The 16,011-nt window shown below is 39.0% G+C and overlaps 1 protein-coding gene across 7 annotated transcripts in view; it reads right to left on the bottom strand.

The window, feature by feature from the left end:
- The window catches only part of LOC134342449 (serine/threonine-protein kinase MRCK alpha-like), a 623,460-nt gene that overhangs the window by 283,034 nt on the left and 324,415 nt on the right, over positions 1–16,011 (bottom strand). For 5 of the 7 annotated variants that reach the window (XM_063040586.1, XM_063040588.1, XM_063040591.1 and 2 more), the window contains exons 6-7: positions 2,188–2,281; positions 1,464–1,493 (exon numbers count right to left, since the gene is read on the bottom strand). In XM_063040586.1, coding sequence (XP_062896656.1) covers positions 1,464–1,493; positions 2,188–2,281 — 124 coding nt within the window. The remainder of the gene's footprint in view (positions 1–1,463; positions 1,494–2,187; positions 2,282–16,011) is intronic. The other 2 variants (XM_063040587.1, XM_063040593.1) reach the window with 1 other exon arrangement.

Below are 16,011 nucleotides of genomic sequence, written 5' to 3'. Positions count from 1 at the left end.
ATAAATTAAACCGTAAAATACATTAACAGTTGTTCATAATAAAGAACGTATAATGGATCAACAACATTTTTCTTCAGAATGCCATCAACATTTATTGCCCCTGAGAAGGTGGTGATAAGCTGCTGCCTTAAACCACTGCAGTCATGGAGAAAATACTCTCACAATGTTGTTTTCACAGAGTTCCAGGATTTTGACCAGCGACGAAGAATTGACGATTATAAATTTCCAGGTCAGGAAAGCCTGTGACAAGCAGGGAATCTTGAAAGCTGAGGTTTTCTTGGAACAAGCCTTGATAACTTACATGATCAAATTCAAAAGTATATTAAAAAAATTCGGTTTAATCACTTCCACAATAAAATGCTGTCTCTGTGGCTTGAAAGAAAAGTACCTATAGTTAAGTTCACTAGACAATGTGAAGCTTGCTACTAAACCCTTACCTAAGACCCCTTAACCGAGAACTGAGAGCAAAATCCAGTTGCAACAAGCACTTTAAGCAGAATTAGCTCAGCTGACAGTGAGCAAAAGCATCTTGAATCCAGCTAAAACATGCAAATTTGTGCCCTGAGATATAAATAGAATTAAAAGGCACACGTATTTTGGTACTTAAAATATTTTTCCTTCAGTGTTTAGCTAAGGAAACCTAACAAATGTATGAGTTAATCCATATGAAAATACTTGCACGTATACAGAAACTGTGAAATGCATTCCAGTTTATCCAATGTGATGATACCAAATATTTATATATAGAACTTGCTTTCAATGAAATAGTAGAAAAATATGTTGAAAGCTTCATTGAAAATTTAGTAAATGAACAATTACATAAATGGTGTGCAGCAGTTGTATACTGTGTTGGCATTATATAGCTTATGGAATCAACAGTGTAACTGTCTATGCATATGCACACACAATAGTAAATGAGCACCTCTAGCTAATGTATATTACAAGCATTCATGCAGGATGTGCCTCAGGAGTGCATTTCCAACAAACCATAATGTGTATTGTAGGTTCATGGTGCTCTTAAATGGTATCATGCAAAAACTATGTGTTCTGAATAAGTTATATCACATCAAGTTTGGATAAGTGACGTATTTAACCTTGATAAAAATGACAAATGAGTAGTGAAATATCAAAACCTGATAAAGGGATGAGTGAGCAAGGAGTTTATTCATGGCAGAGGCCAGGTGAATAAGAATTTATAGGGCCAGAAGAGGGAGGTATCTAATCAGATTAAAGGAGTGGGTGGTGAAGTATTGATTCATTGTGTCAGATATTTAAAGTGAGATTATCCTAGTTCAGGTTTGGGCAAATTCGGCATTTAATCATGAGGGTGTATGCTGACTGTGGTGGTTGTACAATTCTGCTCTGTATCTGGTTTGTGGTGCAGGTGAAGTGCAGCATAGTCCCCAGTGCTCAAACTGTGGGCAGGGTGTGAGACACACATACGTACTGCCTGCCTGGGTTACCTGATCCTTGCTGAGTAGAGTAATCGTTCGCTGAAATAAAAATGAACGTGACATGAGCATATCACAGAAATAAGAACAGATGTGGTAGGTCATTTGGCTCATCTAATCCCATCTTACTAAAGGTAGCCCTCTTGTTGCCATAAACATTTACTTAAAATCCATGACAACATTTTATCTATTACTCATATACAAGCAATTGTTTGACTGCAGATCCTTTACAAGTCTAAATTTAACACACTGAGTTCAAAATAACATATAAGATTAGTTTAAAGCAATAGCCAATCAGGTATACAGAATAACAGGCACTTTATCCTGACAATATCCAGCTGGTTGACTTTTAGAACTGGCACTTGGTAGAACATTTTACTCCCTGGATGTTTTAGTGAACTATGTTTGGTACAAATATAAATTGAGCTCAATGTTTTAAAAAATTGCAACACTTAATCAACAAGAGTCAAGTATATGGGCCTACGGAGCTGCTTTGAGACCTGGGTCTCCACAGCACAAATGAAAGTCTCAAGGACCTTGAATTGGGAAACAGCACATTGTGGTGTTAAGGTACAATGGAAAAGGGAGTGAATTAGGATTAATGCATGTAATCAGAAAACCTTCAATATGTACTTGAAGACAATTTAAAAATAAAAATGATGCAACACATCTCATTCACATTCTGACTAAATATAAATGCAGCACAATTTTTTTTAAGATGTTACTTGTAACTCACTGTTCCATCTTCCATAAGCTTGAGACAGGAGCCAAAGTCTGCCAGTCGGATGTGCCCATTTACATCCAGAAGAATGTTGTCTGGTTTGATGTCCCTGAATAAAGAGAAGAACAGATTTTGAAACACAACACTGACCATTAGTGCGTAAGTGGAACAAGCAGTTTTTTTTGCAAATTTCAGATAGTTAATTTAAATTCCACATCAGCCACGGAGGGATCTGAATTCATGCCTCTGATCACCTAGATCTCATCTTAAAAAGTTACTGATGTGAAATGTTACCTTTCTTTCTTTCAAAACAGATGCTACCAGACCTATTGTGTATGTCAGCATTTTGGTTTTATTTACTAGTGTTACTAGTCCTGTAACTTAACAACTGTAACACCACCATACATAAAGCAGCTCCTTGGGATATTTTTATACATTAATTATATATTTACAAGGAATTACTGCACTATTATCCTTTATAAATGCTTTGCCCTACTAAGGAAAATAGGAAGATTCCTTAGTTCTTCAGTAAAGATCCATATATCTGAGCAGTTTCTCTTTTTAATCTGAAAACTTGCAGTTACTATGTTTATTATGTTACAGTTGGGGTTTTTTAAGCTCAATTAATTTGCTAACCTACTTGTCCCTAAATAAAGTATCCCTCTACGCCATCTTATCTGTAATATCTTCCCCGAACATACTGAGGGGCAACTAAGAGTGAGAATCCAAAGGTCTGCACTCCTGCTGTGGTGGCATTTGTTCAAATCAATGGAAACTTTAAATTTCAATATGATTGGCCTGCAATAATGATCAAAGTCCAGCACTGTCATGAGAACACATTTCCTGAGAAAGGAATTCTACTATTTGACCAATATGTAACCACTACCCTTTGAAATGGTCATGAAGGTTCAAGACAATAATGCTGCCATTGCCAGCAACATCCATAATGCCATGAATGAATAAAGTGTGAAAGGGTGAAATACTGTGCATGAGCAAGCCTGCAGGTTGAGATTGCGATAACTATATGAAACAGTGTGAGAAAGTAAACATGCCTGTGGTAAATAACTGAGATAAATGATAGAATTCAAATCTAACTGCCTGTGAAATCCAAGTTCTGAAACAGTTCATTATTGCACTTTGAAAGACAAACTATACCACTTTTATAAAAAAAACTTTTCATTTCTGTTTGACAGTGCTTACACTACAGAGTGCGAAGCATTTTGTGGAAACTTAACTTTTGCTGTCTTATGTAATGGATCAAGCTGCAAGTGGAAGAAGAGAATCAGTTTCGGACAAAGATATACTGAAAGTCATTGGCAATATGAAATTAGTCAGTGTTTCCACAGCTCTTTACACAAAGAACAATCTCAGACCACATATCTGTGCCAAGGAAAGGGAAAGCAATGGTTTTATATGGGCAGGGCAGTATAACAGTCAGCAAGCATTTCCAGGAGGGCTTGAAAAGCAGATTGCTCAGCAGGGAGGTTTAGTGCCTTGAATGGCAAAGTAGTTTAGAGATATACTTACATTTGATCGGGTCATGGTGACAAGAAAAGCATTTGATCCCAGAACAAAATGAACAATTGTTTTCGCAGGAGAGAAAGACAAAAGTATGTGTCACAGAAAAAGGCCATTTAGGCTTGGCTGTAACAGTAACACTGAAAAGGACAAGGACATTGAATCCCTGTGAAACATCAAAAGGTGAATGAGAAAATTTGAATGAGATGCCTTGCATCATGACAAGAACAGTGAAGCATTAGAAAAAATAGGAAAAAGTTGAAAATTAAGAACCAAATTACTCAGGGTGAAGTCAGGAAGCAATTTTTCACAGAATAGCTGAGAGTCTCAAAATCTTGTAGTTGAAAGCATCTGAATATTGATACTAGATATTATTGAAAATTTCGAAACAGAGATTGTATTGCACATGGGATATGGAAATAAGGCATGTTGATCTAGACTTGACTGAAACCGCATGATGGAACAGGTTCAAACACCAGTTGGTAGACTGCTATTCCTTTGCTTCTAAACACAAGATATAGAGACCGAGACAATACTTGCTCTAAGGAATAGTATGTGAAGGCTGTAAACAGGAATGTTCAAAAGGAAAGCAAACCAGGAGTCAATAATTGAAGTGATGAACCGATAGATCCAGACTTTCAACAGCCTAAGGAAAAAACAGGCAATTTACCAGAAATGAACAAATGCAATCATAGTAATAGACCCATGCATTAGTAGGATCAGTTTAGGAATGAGACAGCACCAAATTTAGCCTCAAACACAGACCAATGAAAAGGCCATGAGAGGGCTATAAAAAAAGTTGCTTGTATCTTATTGGTGGTGATCCTAAGGAGACTGGGAAACACAGCAACAATTTGGAATCAAAAACAAAAGGCAAAAAGAGAGGCTAGGAGCAGACCTTAACTCCATGAAGGCATGAGAGGCTGAATAGCCAGTTCCTGCTTCCAGTTTTTAAACGATAATATGCAGATAAAGCAACCTAATGGTTGAGAGGTTTTTGCAGTTTCTCCATCTTCCTCTAACCTCTGGGTTAATTGCCATATCACTAGTAATATTAATCAAATTTTCTCCCACTGCTGGGCTCATTTAACTCTATAAAGTCATTGTAAATATTGTAAATATTCAATTATCAAAAGTGAGCCAATATTTCAACAAAATCAAAGCTAGAGATCACTATTTTCTTTGAAGGAAGATTTTTTAAAATGTTATTGACAAATTATATTTGATTTTCTTCCTGATTGTATAACAGGCAAAGACAACAAATTAAATATCAAAGTTGGATTGCGAACGTAAAGGCAGTGATGGTGTACAGAGAATATATGGACCCACCATGAGAGGAAGCTACTCATATAAGTAGTACGAGTTCAAGGAGGACCCTGTTGCCAAACAAGAAAAGCTAAATATGGTATTAAATCAAGCCAAGAGGCATCGAATATTGTTAATAAGAGCTATAATGTTGAGGGCTGGGAAAACTTCAACATTTAGCAAAGGAAGACTAATTAATTGATAAAGAGAGTTAAAGACTACGAGAGTGTGCGAAATTATATTGGGGAATAAGGAAGTGACAAAAATAAACATGTACTTTGTGTATGTATTTGCCAGAAACCTCCTGGATTTAGTGGAGAAAAGGTTGAGTCTGAGAGTTGGAATAAATAAACATCAGTAAAAAGCATATAGCATTGGAGAAATTAATGAAAGGCAATAAGACCCCCAGGAACTAATAAACCGTATACTAAGTTTTGAAAGAGGTAGCTATGAAGACAGAAACACACTGATTGCTATATTCCAAAATTCCATAAACTCCGAGAATATTTTCCACATATCATAAGGTTGCGAATGATTTAAGTGAGAAGAGAAAGAAAAAATTGAGACACTAAAAAAGTTAGTCTGATAGTAGTAGTGGGAAAAATGCTAGAATCGATCATTTATGAGTAGCAAGGCACTTGGAAAATAGTAGTAGGATTGGTAGAGTCACAGATTTATGACATATCTGTTAATAAAATTACAAAAGCACACAGCATAGTGCCCTTCAGTTCATGAGGACTTGAACACAAAAATAAAGCCATCCTAGTCCTGAAGAAACATATTAGGACTGCAAAAAATAGGAGATATGCTTGAATATTCCAACCTCTCTTTATAGAAAACATTCCTTTTCTGCTTCTTTTTCTTCTGGTCTAACATCCACTCCAACAATGAGCCTCCATCCCAAAGCAAAACTCAGTTATGATGAAGCAAGGTAGAGTGGGAGAACGTCTGAAAACTAAGACTGTAAGAAAACTAGTTGGCCCAAATAACCCGTGTGATATAACTACTCTTAGTCAGTGCAAAATAACAAAAATAAATTTTCTGAATGAATGTTTGAAAATATCATTGCTTATCACCAATTTAGGTTACAAATTATGTCAAATTAAACAGCTGATTTTAAACACAAATGCTCAAGAAGATTCACTGGCTTTTCAACCCCTTGAACTATGCACCATTTGAAAGGTAATCACCAAACATTTTCCTTTTAGGCTGTTATACAAGATCTAATTAAGACTTAAAACATAGAGGAAAATAATAAAGACTACACACACAAGTCTTAATTACTTTCATGGGATAAGCAAGAGGTATTGTAGCTTTAAAACACAACAAATGTGAAACTCCTTAAATAGTAGCGCATGAAATGCTAGCAGCTCGAGCAGTTCAATAATGTTCCCACTGACGATGTAACTGTGCTGACATTACAACGTAATATTTATCATCAATGAAACAAAATGCTGTGCATTATCTGATGTCAATGAGAAATGTAAGCATTTTCATTTAAAATATCAGAACATTTCTTGGAATTGTATACAAGAGTATTAACCTCTTCTCATGTGCTCTTAAAAGACTCTTTACCCACGTGATTCTGGTTAATCGACATAGGTGACCAACAGCAACACTAACAGATGTTGCTTGATATGCTGAGTCCTCCCAGTAAGTTTTTTTAAAAATAGCTCCAGGTGTCATATCAGTTCAGTACAATGAATGCATGAATGTATCTGGCTTGCAGCACTGGTTGCCCACAAAAGTGGGATCAGGCCAAAAATGGGCAGGAATATTGAACTTTTACCAAGTTAACTTACCAGCAGTGAATTAATGGAGCAACAAAAGACGACTCAACTTGGTATGTTTGATAAATCTACGCTGTCCACTTTATTGATGAGTATTTTGCAGGTCACAATTAGATTCTCTGCAGATGTAAGGCTTGGAAAGTAGATGCACAAAGGTTTTAAGTGACAGTTGGCAAAGGGTGAAACACTAGGAAGAGAACAAATATGGCAATGGCTCCCTTTGCTAAGTTATACTTTATAGTTCCAATAGTTGTTCTTTGGAGAATAACTGAAGAACAGCTTTCTTCTGATTGACTGGGATAACAGGTATAATCAATGTGGGGCAGATTGCACTGAGAGGTAATGTTAAGTTTAGTGAAAATCAAAATGTCACAAACAAAATGAATAAGTGCCCCAGGAGTATTGAAGGATCAATCAAAAGAGTATTTCATCAATTTGAATGCAAAAAGGCTCTAAAGTCATCCCACCGGACTGTGAAAAGAACTGACTAATGGAGTGTGATTTGTTGCTGAATGTTCTGAGAAATCTCACAGAATAAGCAGTGGGAAGCTTGGAGGTGGGATGATTTACTAATTTAAGCGCATGATTGTATCATAAGAATGACTGATATTCAGAACAACACATGCAAAATATAAACAGCTAGAACAACTCAGCAGGTCCACGAAGGCAAAGAGATGGCCAATTTATTAGGCTGAGACCCCTTGTTAGGACCATTGAATATCTACTGTCTCAAAAAAAAACACAGCAGTATTATTTTTCAACATCTGCCATCTTTCATGTGTCCATTCAGAATATCTTGACTTTAGCAAAGGTTTACCCATTAATGCACAAAGGATTCATATTGGAAGAACAAGACTCAGACACAAAGAACACAACAGGTACTAGAATATGTAGCAATAAACAATCTGGTGGAGAAACTCAGTGAGTCAATTGTGTGTGTGCGCATGCGTGTGTGCAAGTGAATTATTGATGTTTCAGGTCAAAAGTAGCTTCTTCCTCTCTACCATGAGATTTCTGAATGATTTTCTTTATTATTCTTTCTTGTATTAATGACTTATTCTGTAATTTATAGTAATTTTGTTTATTGCACTATACTGATGCTGAAAAAACAAATTTTCATGATATACAAGCCAGTTATACTAAGACTGCTTCCAATTCCTCCCTCAGAATATCTATTGCTCAAGAATCACTTCCCTTCATTTGAAGAAAAAAAATCTTCATACCCTTCAGCTTTCTAGTTTCTTGTCATAAAACCAATATCCATGATGTGAGCAACACACATCAAAGTTGCTGGTGAACGCAGCAGGCCAGGCAGCATCTCTAGGAAGAGGTACAGTCGCAAGACCCTTCGTCAGCCTGAAACGTCGACTGTACCTCTTCCTAGAGATGCTGCCTGGTCTGCTGCGTTCACCAGCAATTTTGATCTGCGTTGCTTGAATTTTCAGCATCTGCAGAATTCCCCGTGTTTGCGTTTTTAAATCCATGATGTGAATATTATTTCCCTACAACCAGGATACTGTACACCGTCATGATTTTGTTGTCTAACTTAAATGTAAAACATGACAACCATCACTTTACAATGAAACTTCTGATGGATTTCAATAATTTATTACCACTTTAGAGATGTGATATGAATTCTGACTTGCATTACAGCTAGTGTTTGTGAAATATTTCTTCCAATGAGGATGTCATTTGCCTTTTGCACTTGTCAGCAATGACCACGATTGAAACAGGCTTCCTGTCACCTTATGCATGACAAGTCATTTGCTAACCACTTGAAAAGTTGAATTAAATGGACCTAGAACAGAGGAGGGTGCAAACTAGATAGCTTAAGAGAATGGAGGAAGAAACAGGGAAAAGCAGATGCAGATTTATCACACCAAGCTGAATTCTAACTTAGAAGTTTAAGAGTAAACCAGTTTGCTGAGATTTTCTTCCCCATTTTTTCTCTTCTTGAGAATGCTCTGGAAAAAAATCCTTCAGTTTTGGACCAGCCTTATGACTTTATCCATCCCTGTGCATTAGAAGAAAGGTTCTATCAAACCTGTTTCACTTCAGTTAATAAGTCAATACCTGCCATTATTCAATTAATGAAGTCACAGTCAATTTATAAAAACCTTCACAAAACTGGTTTCAAATAACATTACTTAGCTGGCAGGGTGAAAGAGGATCACAAATTCCACTATCATAGAACATACCGCATTGTCAGGTCCTTTGCCCACGATAAATGGGCAACCCTCTATTCTGAGATTGTGCTCTCTGGTCCTGAACTCTCCCATTATAGGAAATATCATCTTCACATCTACTCTATTCAGGTCTTTCAACAGTCAATAGGTTTCAATGAAACACCCCCTTATTCTTCTAAACTCCAGTGAGTACAGGCCCAGAGCCATCATATGCTCCTCTTTTTTTGCATTAATTATTTATTCTGTAATTTATAGTAATTTTGTTTAGTGCACTATACTGATGCTAAAAAACAACAAATTTTCATGATATACAAGTCAGTTATACTAAAACTGATTCTAATTCCTCCCTCAGAATAAACCTTTCATTCCCGGAATCATTCTCGTAAACCTCACCTGAACCCTCTTAAATGCCAGCACAGTTTTGCTTCGATAAGACCATAAGATATAGGGGCAAAAGTAAACCATTCAGTCCATCGAGTCTGCTCCACCATTCAATCATGGGCTGATCCAATTCTTCCAGTCATCCCCAACTCCCCTACCTTCTCCCCCATACCCTTTGATGCCCTGCCTAATCAAGAACCTATCTATCTCTGCATTAAATGCACCCAAGGACTTGGCCTCAACAGCCACTCATGGCAACAAATTCCATAGATTTACCATCCTCTGACTAAAGTAATTTCTCCGCATCTCTGTTCTAAATGGACATCCTTCAATCCTGAAGTCAAGCCCTCTTGTCCTAGTCTCCCCTACCATGGGAAATAACTTCTCCATATCTAATATGTACAGGCCTTTTAATATTCGGAATGTTTCTATGAGATCCCCCCCTCATTCTACTGAACTCCAAGGAATACAGCCCAAGAGCTGGCAGATGTTCCTCATATGGTAACCCTTTCATTCCTGGAATCATTCTCATGCATCTTCTCTGAACCCTCTCCAATGTCCTTTCTAAAATAAGGAGATCAAAACTGCACACAATACTCCAAGTGTGGTCTCACAAGTGCTTTATCGAGCCTCAACATGACATCCCTGCTCTTAAATTCTATACCTCTAGAAATTAATGCCAACATTGCATATGCCTTCTTCACCACCGACCCAACCTGGAGGTTAACCTGCATAAGGACTCCCAAGTCCCTTTGCATCTCTGCATTTTGAATTCTCTGCCCATCTAAATAATAGTCTGCCTGTTTCTTTCTTCCACCAAAGTGCATAACCATATACTTTCCAACATTGCATTTCATTTGCCTCTTCTTTGCCCATTCTCCTAAACTATCTAAGTCTCTCTGCAGGCTCTCTGTTTCCTCAACACTACCCGCTCCTCCACCTATCTTTGTACCATCGGCAAATTTAGCCACAAATCCATTAATTCCACAGTCCAAGTCATTGACATACATCATAAAAAGCAGCGGTCTCAACACCGACCTCTGTGGAACTCTACTGGTAACCAGCAGCTAGCCAGAATAGGATCCCTTTATTCCCACTTTGTTTTCTGCTGATGAGCTGATGCTGCACCCATGCTAGTAACTTCCCTGTAACTTCCATGGGCTCTTATCTTGCTAAACAACCTCATATGTGGCACCTTGTCAAAGGCCTTCTGAAAATCCATGTACACCACATCTAATGTACCTCCTTTGTTTACCCTGCTTGCAATTTCTCAAAAACCTAAAGTTGTTTAGTCAGGCACGGTTTTCCTTTCAGTAAACCATGCTGGCTTTGGCCTATCTTGTCATGTGCCTCCAGGTACTCCGTAATCTTATGCCTAACAATCGATTCCAACAACTTCCTAACCACTGATGTCAGCCTAACAGGCTTATGGTTTCCAATATGCTGCCTCCCACCCTTCTTAAATAGTGGAGTAACATTTGCAATTTTCCAGTCATCCAGTACAATGCCAGAATCTATTGATTCTTGAAAGATCATTGTTAATGCCTCCGCAATCTCTCCAACTACTTCCTTCAGAAACCAAGGGTGCATTCCTTCAGGTCCAGGAGATTTATTCACCCTCAGACCATTAAGCTTCCTGAGCAGCTTCTCAGTCATAATTTTTACTGCATGTACTTCACTTTCCTGACACTCTTGAATATCCAGTATACTGCAGATGTCTTCCACTGTGAAGACTGCTGCAAAATACACATTGAGTTCCTCTGCCATCTCTGCATCTCTCATTACAATATCTCCAGCGTCATTTTCTATTGGTCCTATATCTACCCTCGTCTCTTTTTACCCTTTATATACTTAAAAAAGCTTTTAGTATCTTCTTTGATATTAAGTTGCCAGCTTCCTTTCATAATTCACCTTTTCCTTCCTAATGACCTTCTTAGTTTTCTTCTGCAAGTTTTTAAAAGCTTCCTAATCCTCTATCTTCCCACTAGCTTTGGTTTCCTTGTTTGCCCTCTTTTTTTACTTTGGCTCTAACTTCACTTGTCCTTCTTCCATTTGAAAATTTCTTCTTACTTGGAATATAGCTGTCTTGCACTTCCCTCATTTTTCTCCAGGCCATTGCTGCTCTGCTGTCCTTCCTGCTGGTGTCCCTTTCCAGTCAACTTTGGCCAGTTCCCCTCTCATGCCATTGTAATTTCTTTTATTCCACTGAAGTACCGACACATTGGATTTTAGATCCTCCTTCTCAAATTTCAAAGTGAACTTGATCATATTGTGATCACTGTTCCCTAAGGGTTCCTTAAACGTAAGCTCTCTTATCACCTCCGGATCATTGCACAACACCCAATCCAGCACAGCCGATCCCTTTGGGTTCAGGGGTAACCAGTCCTTTTTATACAGATCACACCTCCCCTAGAAGAGGTTGCAATGATCCAGGAATCTGAATCCCTGCCCCCTACACCAGTCTCTCAGCCATGCATTAATATGCCTGATCATGCTATCCTTGCGCTTGTTAGCAAGTGACACAGGCAGCAATCCTGAGATTACTACCCTGGAGGTCCTGCTTTTCAGCTTCCAACCTAACTCCCTGAATTCTCTTTTCAGGACTTCCTCCCTTTTTCTACCTATGTCATTGGTACCAACGTGTACCAAGACTTCTGGCTGTTCACCCTTCAGAATTCTCTGCACCCGATCCGAGACATCCTGTACCCTGGCACCTGGGAGCCAACACACCATGTAGGTATCTCTATCAGGCTGACAGATCCTCCTGTATGTTCCCCTCACTGTGAAATCCCCTATGACTACCGCATTCCTCATCTTCCTCTCTCCTGACTGCACCACGGAACCAGGCTCAGTGCCAGAGACCCAGTCGCCATGGTCATCCTCTGTCAGGTCACCCCCCTCAACAGCATCCAAAATGAGGTAACGATTACTGAGGGAGATGGCCACAGGGGTGCTCTCTACTATCTGAGCTCTTCCCTTCCCTTCTCTGACAGTCACCCACTTATCTAACTCCTGTAGCTTGGGCTGACCTATAACTCCTATCCATCTCCTGCTCACTTTCCCTAATAAGCTGTAGGCCACCAAGCCCCAGCTCCAGATCCCTAACATGGTCTCTCAGGAGCTGCATCTTGGTGCACCTGGTGCAGATGTGACCATCTGGGAGACTGGAAGATTCCCAGGATTCCCCACATCTGACACGGCCCAAAACTATTCAGAAGTACTCCAATGCATTATTACTCATTATGCATGTATAACCCCTTGTCAAAGGCCTTGTGAAAATCCAAGTATATGACATCCACTGACTCTCCTTTGTCTATTCTGCTTGTTATTTCCTCATTGAATTCCAACAGATTTGTCAGGCAAGATTTTCCCTTAAAGAAACTATGCTGACTTTGGCCTATTTAACCAAGCACCGGAGACATTCTGTAATGATCAGAAAATCAACTGTTTGGAGTCAAATGACCTTGCCTGCTGACTCGGGACTGGGTGTGTCTGCACCCGCACCAACGCCCACCCCCCCCAGCACGCCTTGTCTGCCACCTTTCCCACACCCCTTACGGAGCACTCCACCCTCGCCACTTGCAGCATCCATGGCTCCTGCCAGATTCACAAAGATAAGTCTTATATCTATCTAAGACTTTTGGACAGCACTGTATATCTGGAAAAAATACAACTTTTGGTATTCTCTTTTATATTATTGGCTAGCTTACCTTCATATTTCATCTTTTGTCTCCTTCTGGTTTTTTACATTGTTTTTTGTTGGCTTTTAAAATCTTCACAATCCTTTAACTTCCCACTAATTTTTGCTTTTGCTTTTACGTTGCTTTTTACTTCCCTGTAGGCACAATTGTGTCACCCTCTCTTTCAGAATACTTCATCTTTGCAATGCATCTTTCCTGTGCCTTCCAAACGACTGCTAGAAACTCCAGTCATTGCCGTTCTGCCATCATCCGGTCTGTGTCCCCTTCCACTCAACTTTGGTCAGCTCCTCTCTCATGACTCTGTAATTTCCTTTACTCCATTGTAATACTGATAAAATCTGATTTTAGTTTCTCCCTCTGAAACTGAAACCTACTCTAAGATCAATCTAAACCTTCCCTCCTATGTAGCCCTCCATTTTCCATCATCCACATGCCTATCCAAGAGTCACTAATGCCCCGACTGTATCTGTCAGCACCATAACCCCTGGCAGGGCTTTCCGTGCACCTACAACTTAAAACAAACTTACAACTTATATAAAAAAAACTTATCTCTGCCATCCCCCTCTATACTTTCTTCCAATCACCTTAAAATTACGCTCCTTCATATTTGCTGTTTCCATGCTGGGAAAAAGTATTTAGCTATCCACTCGATCTATGCCTCTCATCATCCAGGCATCATTTTGTTAAATCTCCTCAGCACCCTCTGGCTATTATATGTGATCACTAAGTCAAAAATATGATACAAATGAAGTTTATACACATTGTTAGAACAATGAGGAAAAGGTAAATTTAGTTGAGAAACTCAGAAAAATTTAACAGAATGTTTCACAGTTCACTCTGACAAAGTGGTAACCCTCCCAGACTAGCATTCAAATACACATTTCTCAAGGTGGGACACTCAACTGCTGCAAACTGTTACAAAGCTTATCTTTTTGGTGAGGTTCCACATCCCAAGAGTAAATGAAAGCAACATAGTAACTACAACTCTGATGGCTGATCATCTGTCTATTCATAAAGCTACAATGTGAGTAAAGAAGCCCAACAGAAACTTAGCAGGAAATATCCCTATATAATTGATGATTTCTATCACACGCAAGGATAGCTATCTCAGTGTAATCAGCAATAATCACACAGGCTGATGGCCGATGGAATTTAACTCATAATGCAAAGTGATACATTATCTAATCTAACTCCCAGAAGTTAAACCAGGACAGAACATACATGGTGACTGGCAGAGCTCTAGAGAGTGCTGTTGAATGAAGTGCCCTCGAGGAACATGGCATTGTTCCCTGTAACTGACACCACAGGTAGATATGGTTTGCTTGCTTTCATTGGCCAAGGCACTGAGTACAGGAGTCGAAAACTGTTGAGTTAGGTTACCAGTGAAGTATTGTGTACAGTTCTGGTTGCAATGCTACAGGAATGGTGAGATTAAATCAGACAGAGTGCAGAAAATATTCACAGGAATGGAGGGCTTAAATTACAAGAATAGATTGCATAGACTGTTTTCTCAGAGTGAATGGAGCTGAGGGGTGAACTTAAGAGGTTTATAAAATTATGAAGGACACAGATAGGGTTGATAGAGTCTTTTCCCCCAGGTACAGAAGTCTAAATCTAAAGATCTCAAGTTTAAGGTGAAAGGGGAAAAATCAGAAGTGATCTGAGAAACAAGGTTTTCACACAGAGGGTTGTGAGTAGATGAAACAAGCTGCAAGAAGAAGTGGTAGAGGTGGATACAATTACAATGTTTAAAAAGCATTTGGACACGTTCATGACAGGAAAAGAATACAGAGATATGGACCAAATTTAGACAGATGAGATTAGCATGGATAGGCATCTTTGTTGATACAGATTAGTTTCAAAGCTGTACAAATCTAACGACAACATGAAATACCACGCATAATTAGGGATCAGATGTGGTACAGAGCGACAGGAACTTCCCTGTATTCTTCCCAAATTACAGACTCGGGAAACAGTACTTAATCTCCAATAGCCTCCTGATCACAGATATTCCTGAACTAAATATAGTAACCAACAGACACCAACACCTGGTACATTCCTAGGGTACTCTATGATAGTCAACAATCGATTTGCAGGAACACTATATTATCAGAAATAGCAACTTAGCCATGAATCACAGATTATTAATGGTTATAAAAGTTTAGGAAGGGAATTTACGGCTAGAACCAGACAAAGTAGGCAGTGTAGTAACTGACTACTTGGCATTGGAATCATCAAACAGAACATAAAGCAGGGTCCCCCAACTGTTTTTTGCCCCGCACACCGGTTTAATATTGACAATATTCTTGCGGACTGGCCGGGGGTGGGGGTTGTTCAAGTAGGGTTGCCAACTTTCTCACTCCCAAATAAGGGACAAAAGTAGCAGTCAAATACGGGACACTTGTGTTTACCCTGAGAAAGACTACCATGACCATGAAGCCTTGCATGGGCACTTGTGTGTGCATGTGTGACGTGCCCATACATGATGTGCGCCTGTGTGTACGTGCCGATTTTTCTTCTACAAATCGGTTTTGGCTTAATCTTCCTGATTCTGTTAAGTGAAACTGCACTATACATACATTATTTCTACTTTATATAGGCTGTGTATTTATTGTATCATTCCTGCTTTTACTATATGTTAGTGTTATTTGGTATGATTTGGTAGGTTATTTCAAGTTCAACAGTGCGTGACAGGGAATGAGGAAAGGTGCAGCTGACTAACATCGTTTCATATTGCCAAATCATATCGTTTCCTCGCGGCCCGGTGGTTGGAGACCACTGACGTAAAGAATAGCAAGATCAGGGGGGCTTATCTTGATGTTCAAGGACAGGAGTTCCTGACCTTTTTTATGCCATGGACCCCTGTTCTAGGGCATGTTGATAACAAGGAGGTAGTGGTGGAACGCTTGTAGAATATGAAGGTGGATAGTGTTCTATCCCAGTTTATCCCAGAGTGGC

Source organism: Mobula hypostoma, chromosome 2, assembly GCF_963921235.1.
Source record: "Mobula hypostoma chromosome 2, sMobHyp1.1, whole genome shotgun sequence".
NCBI lineage: Eukaryota > Metazoa > Chordata > Chondrichthyes > Myliobatiformes > Myliobatidae > Mobula > Mobula hypostoma.
The sequence above is the reverse complement of the archived record's forward strand: the minus strand, read 5'-3'. Positions and strand labels throughout refer to the sequence as shown.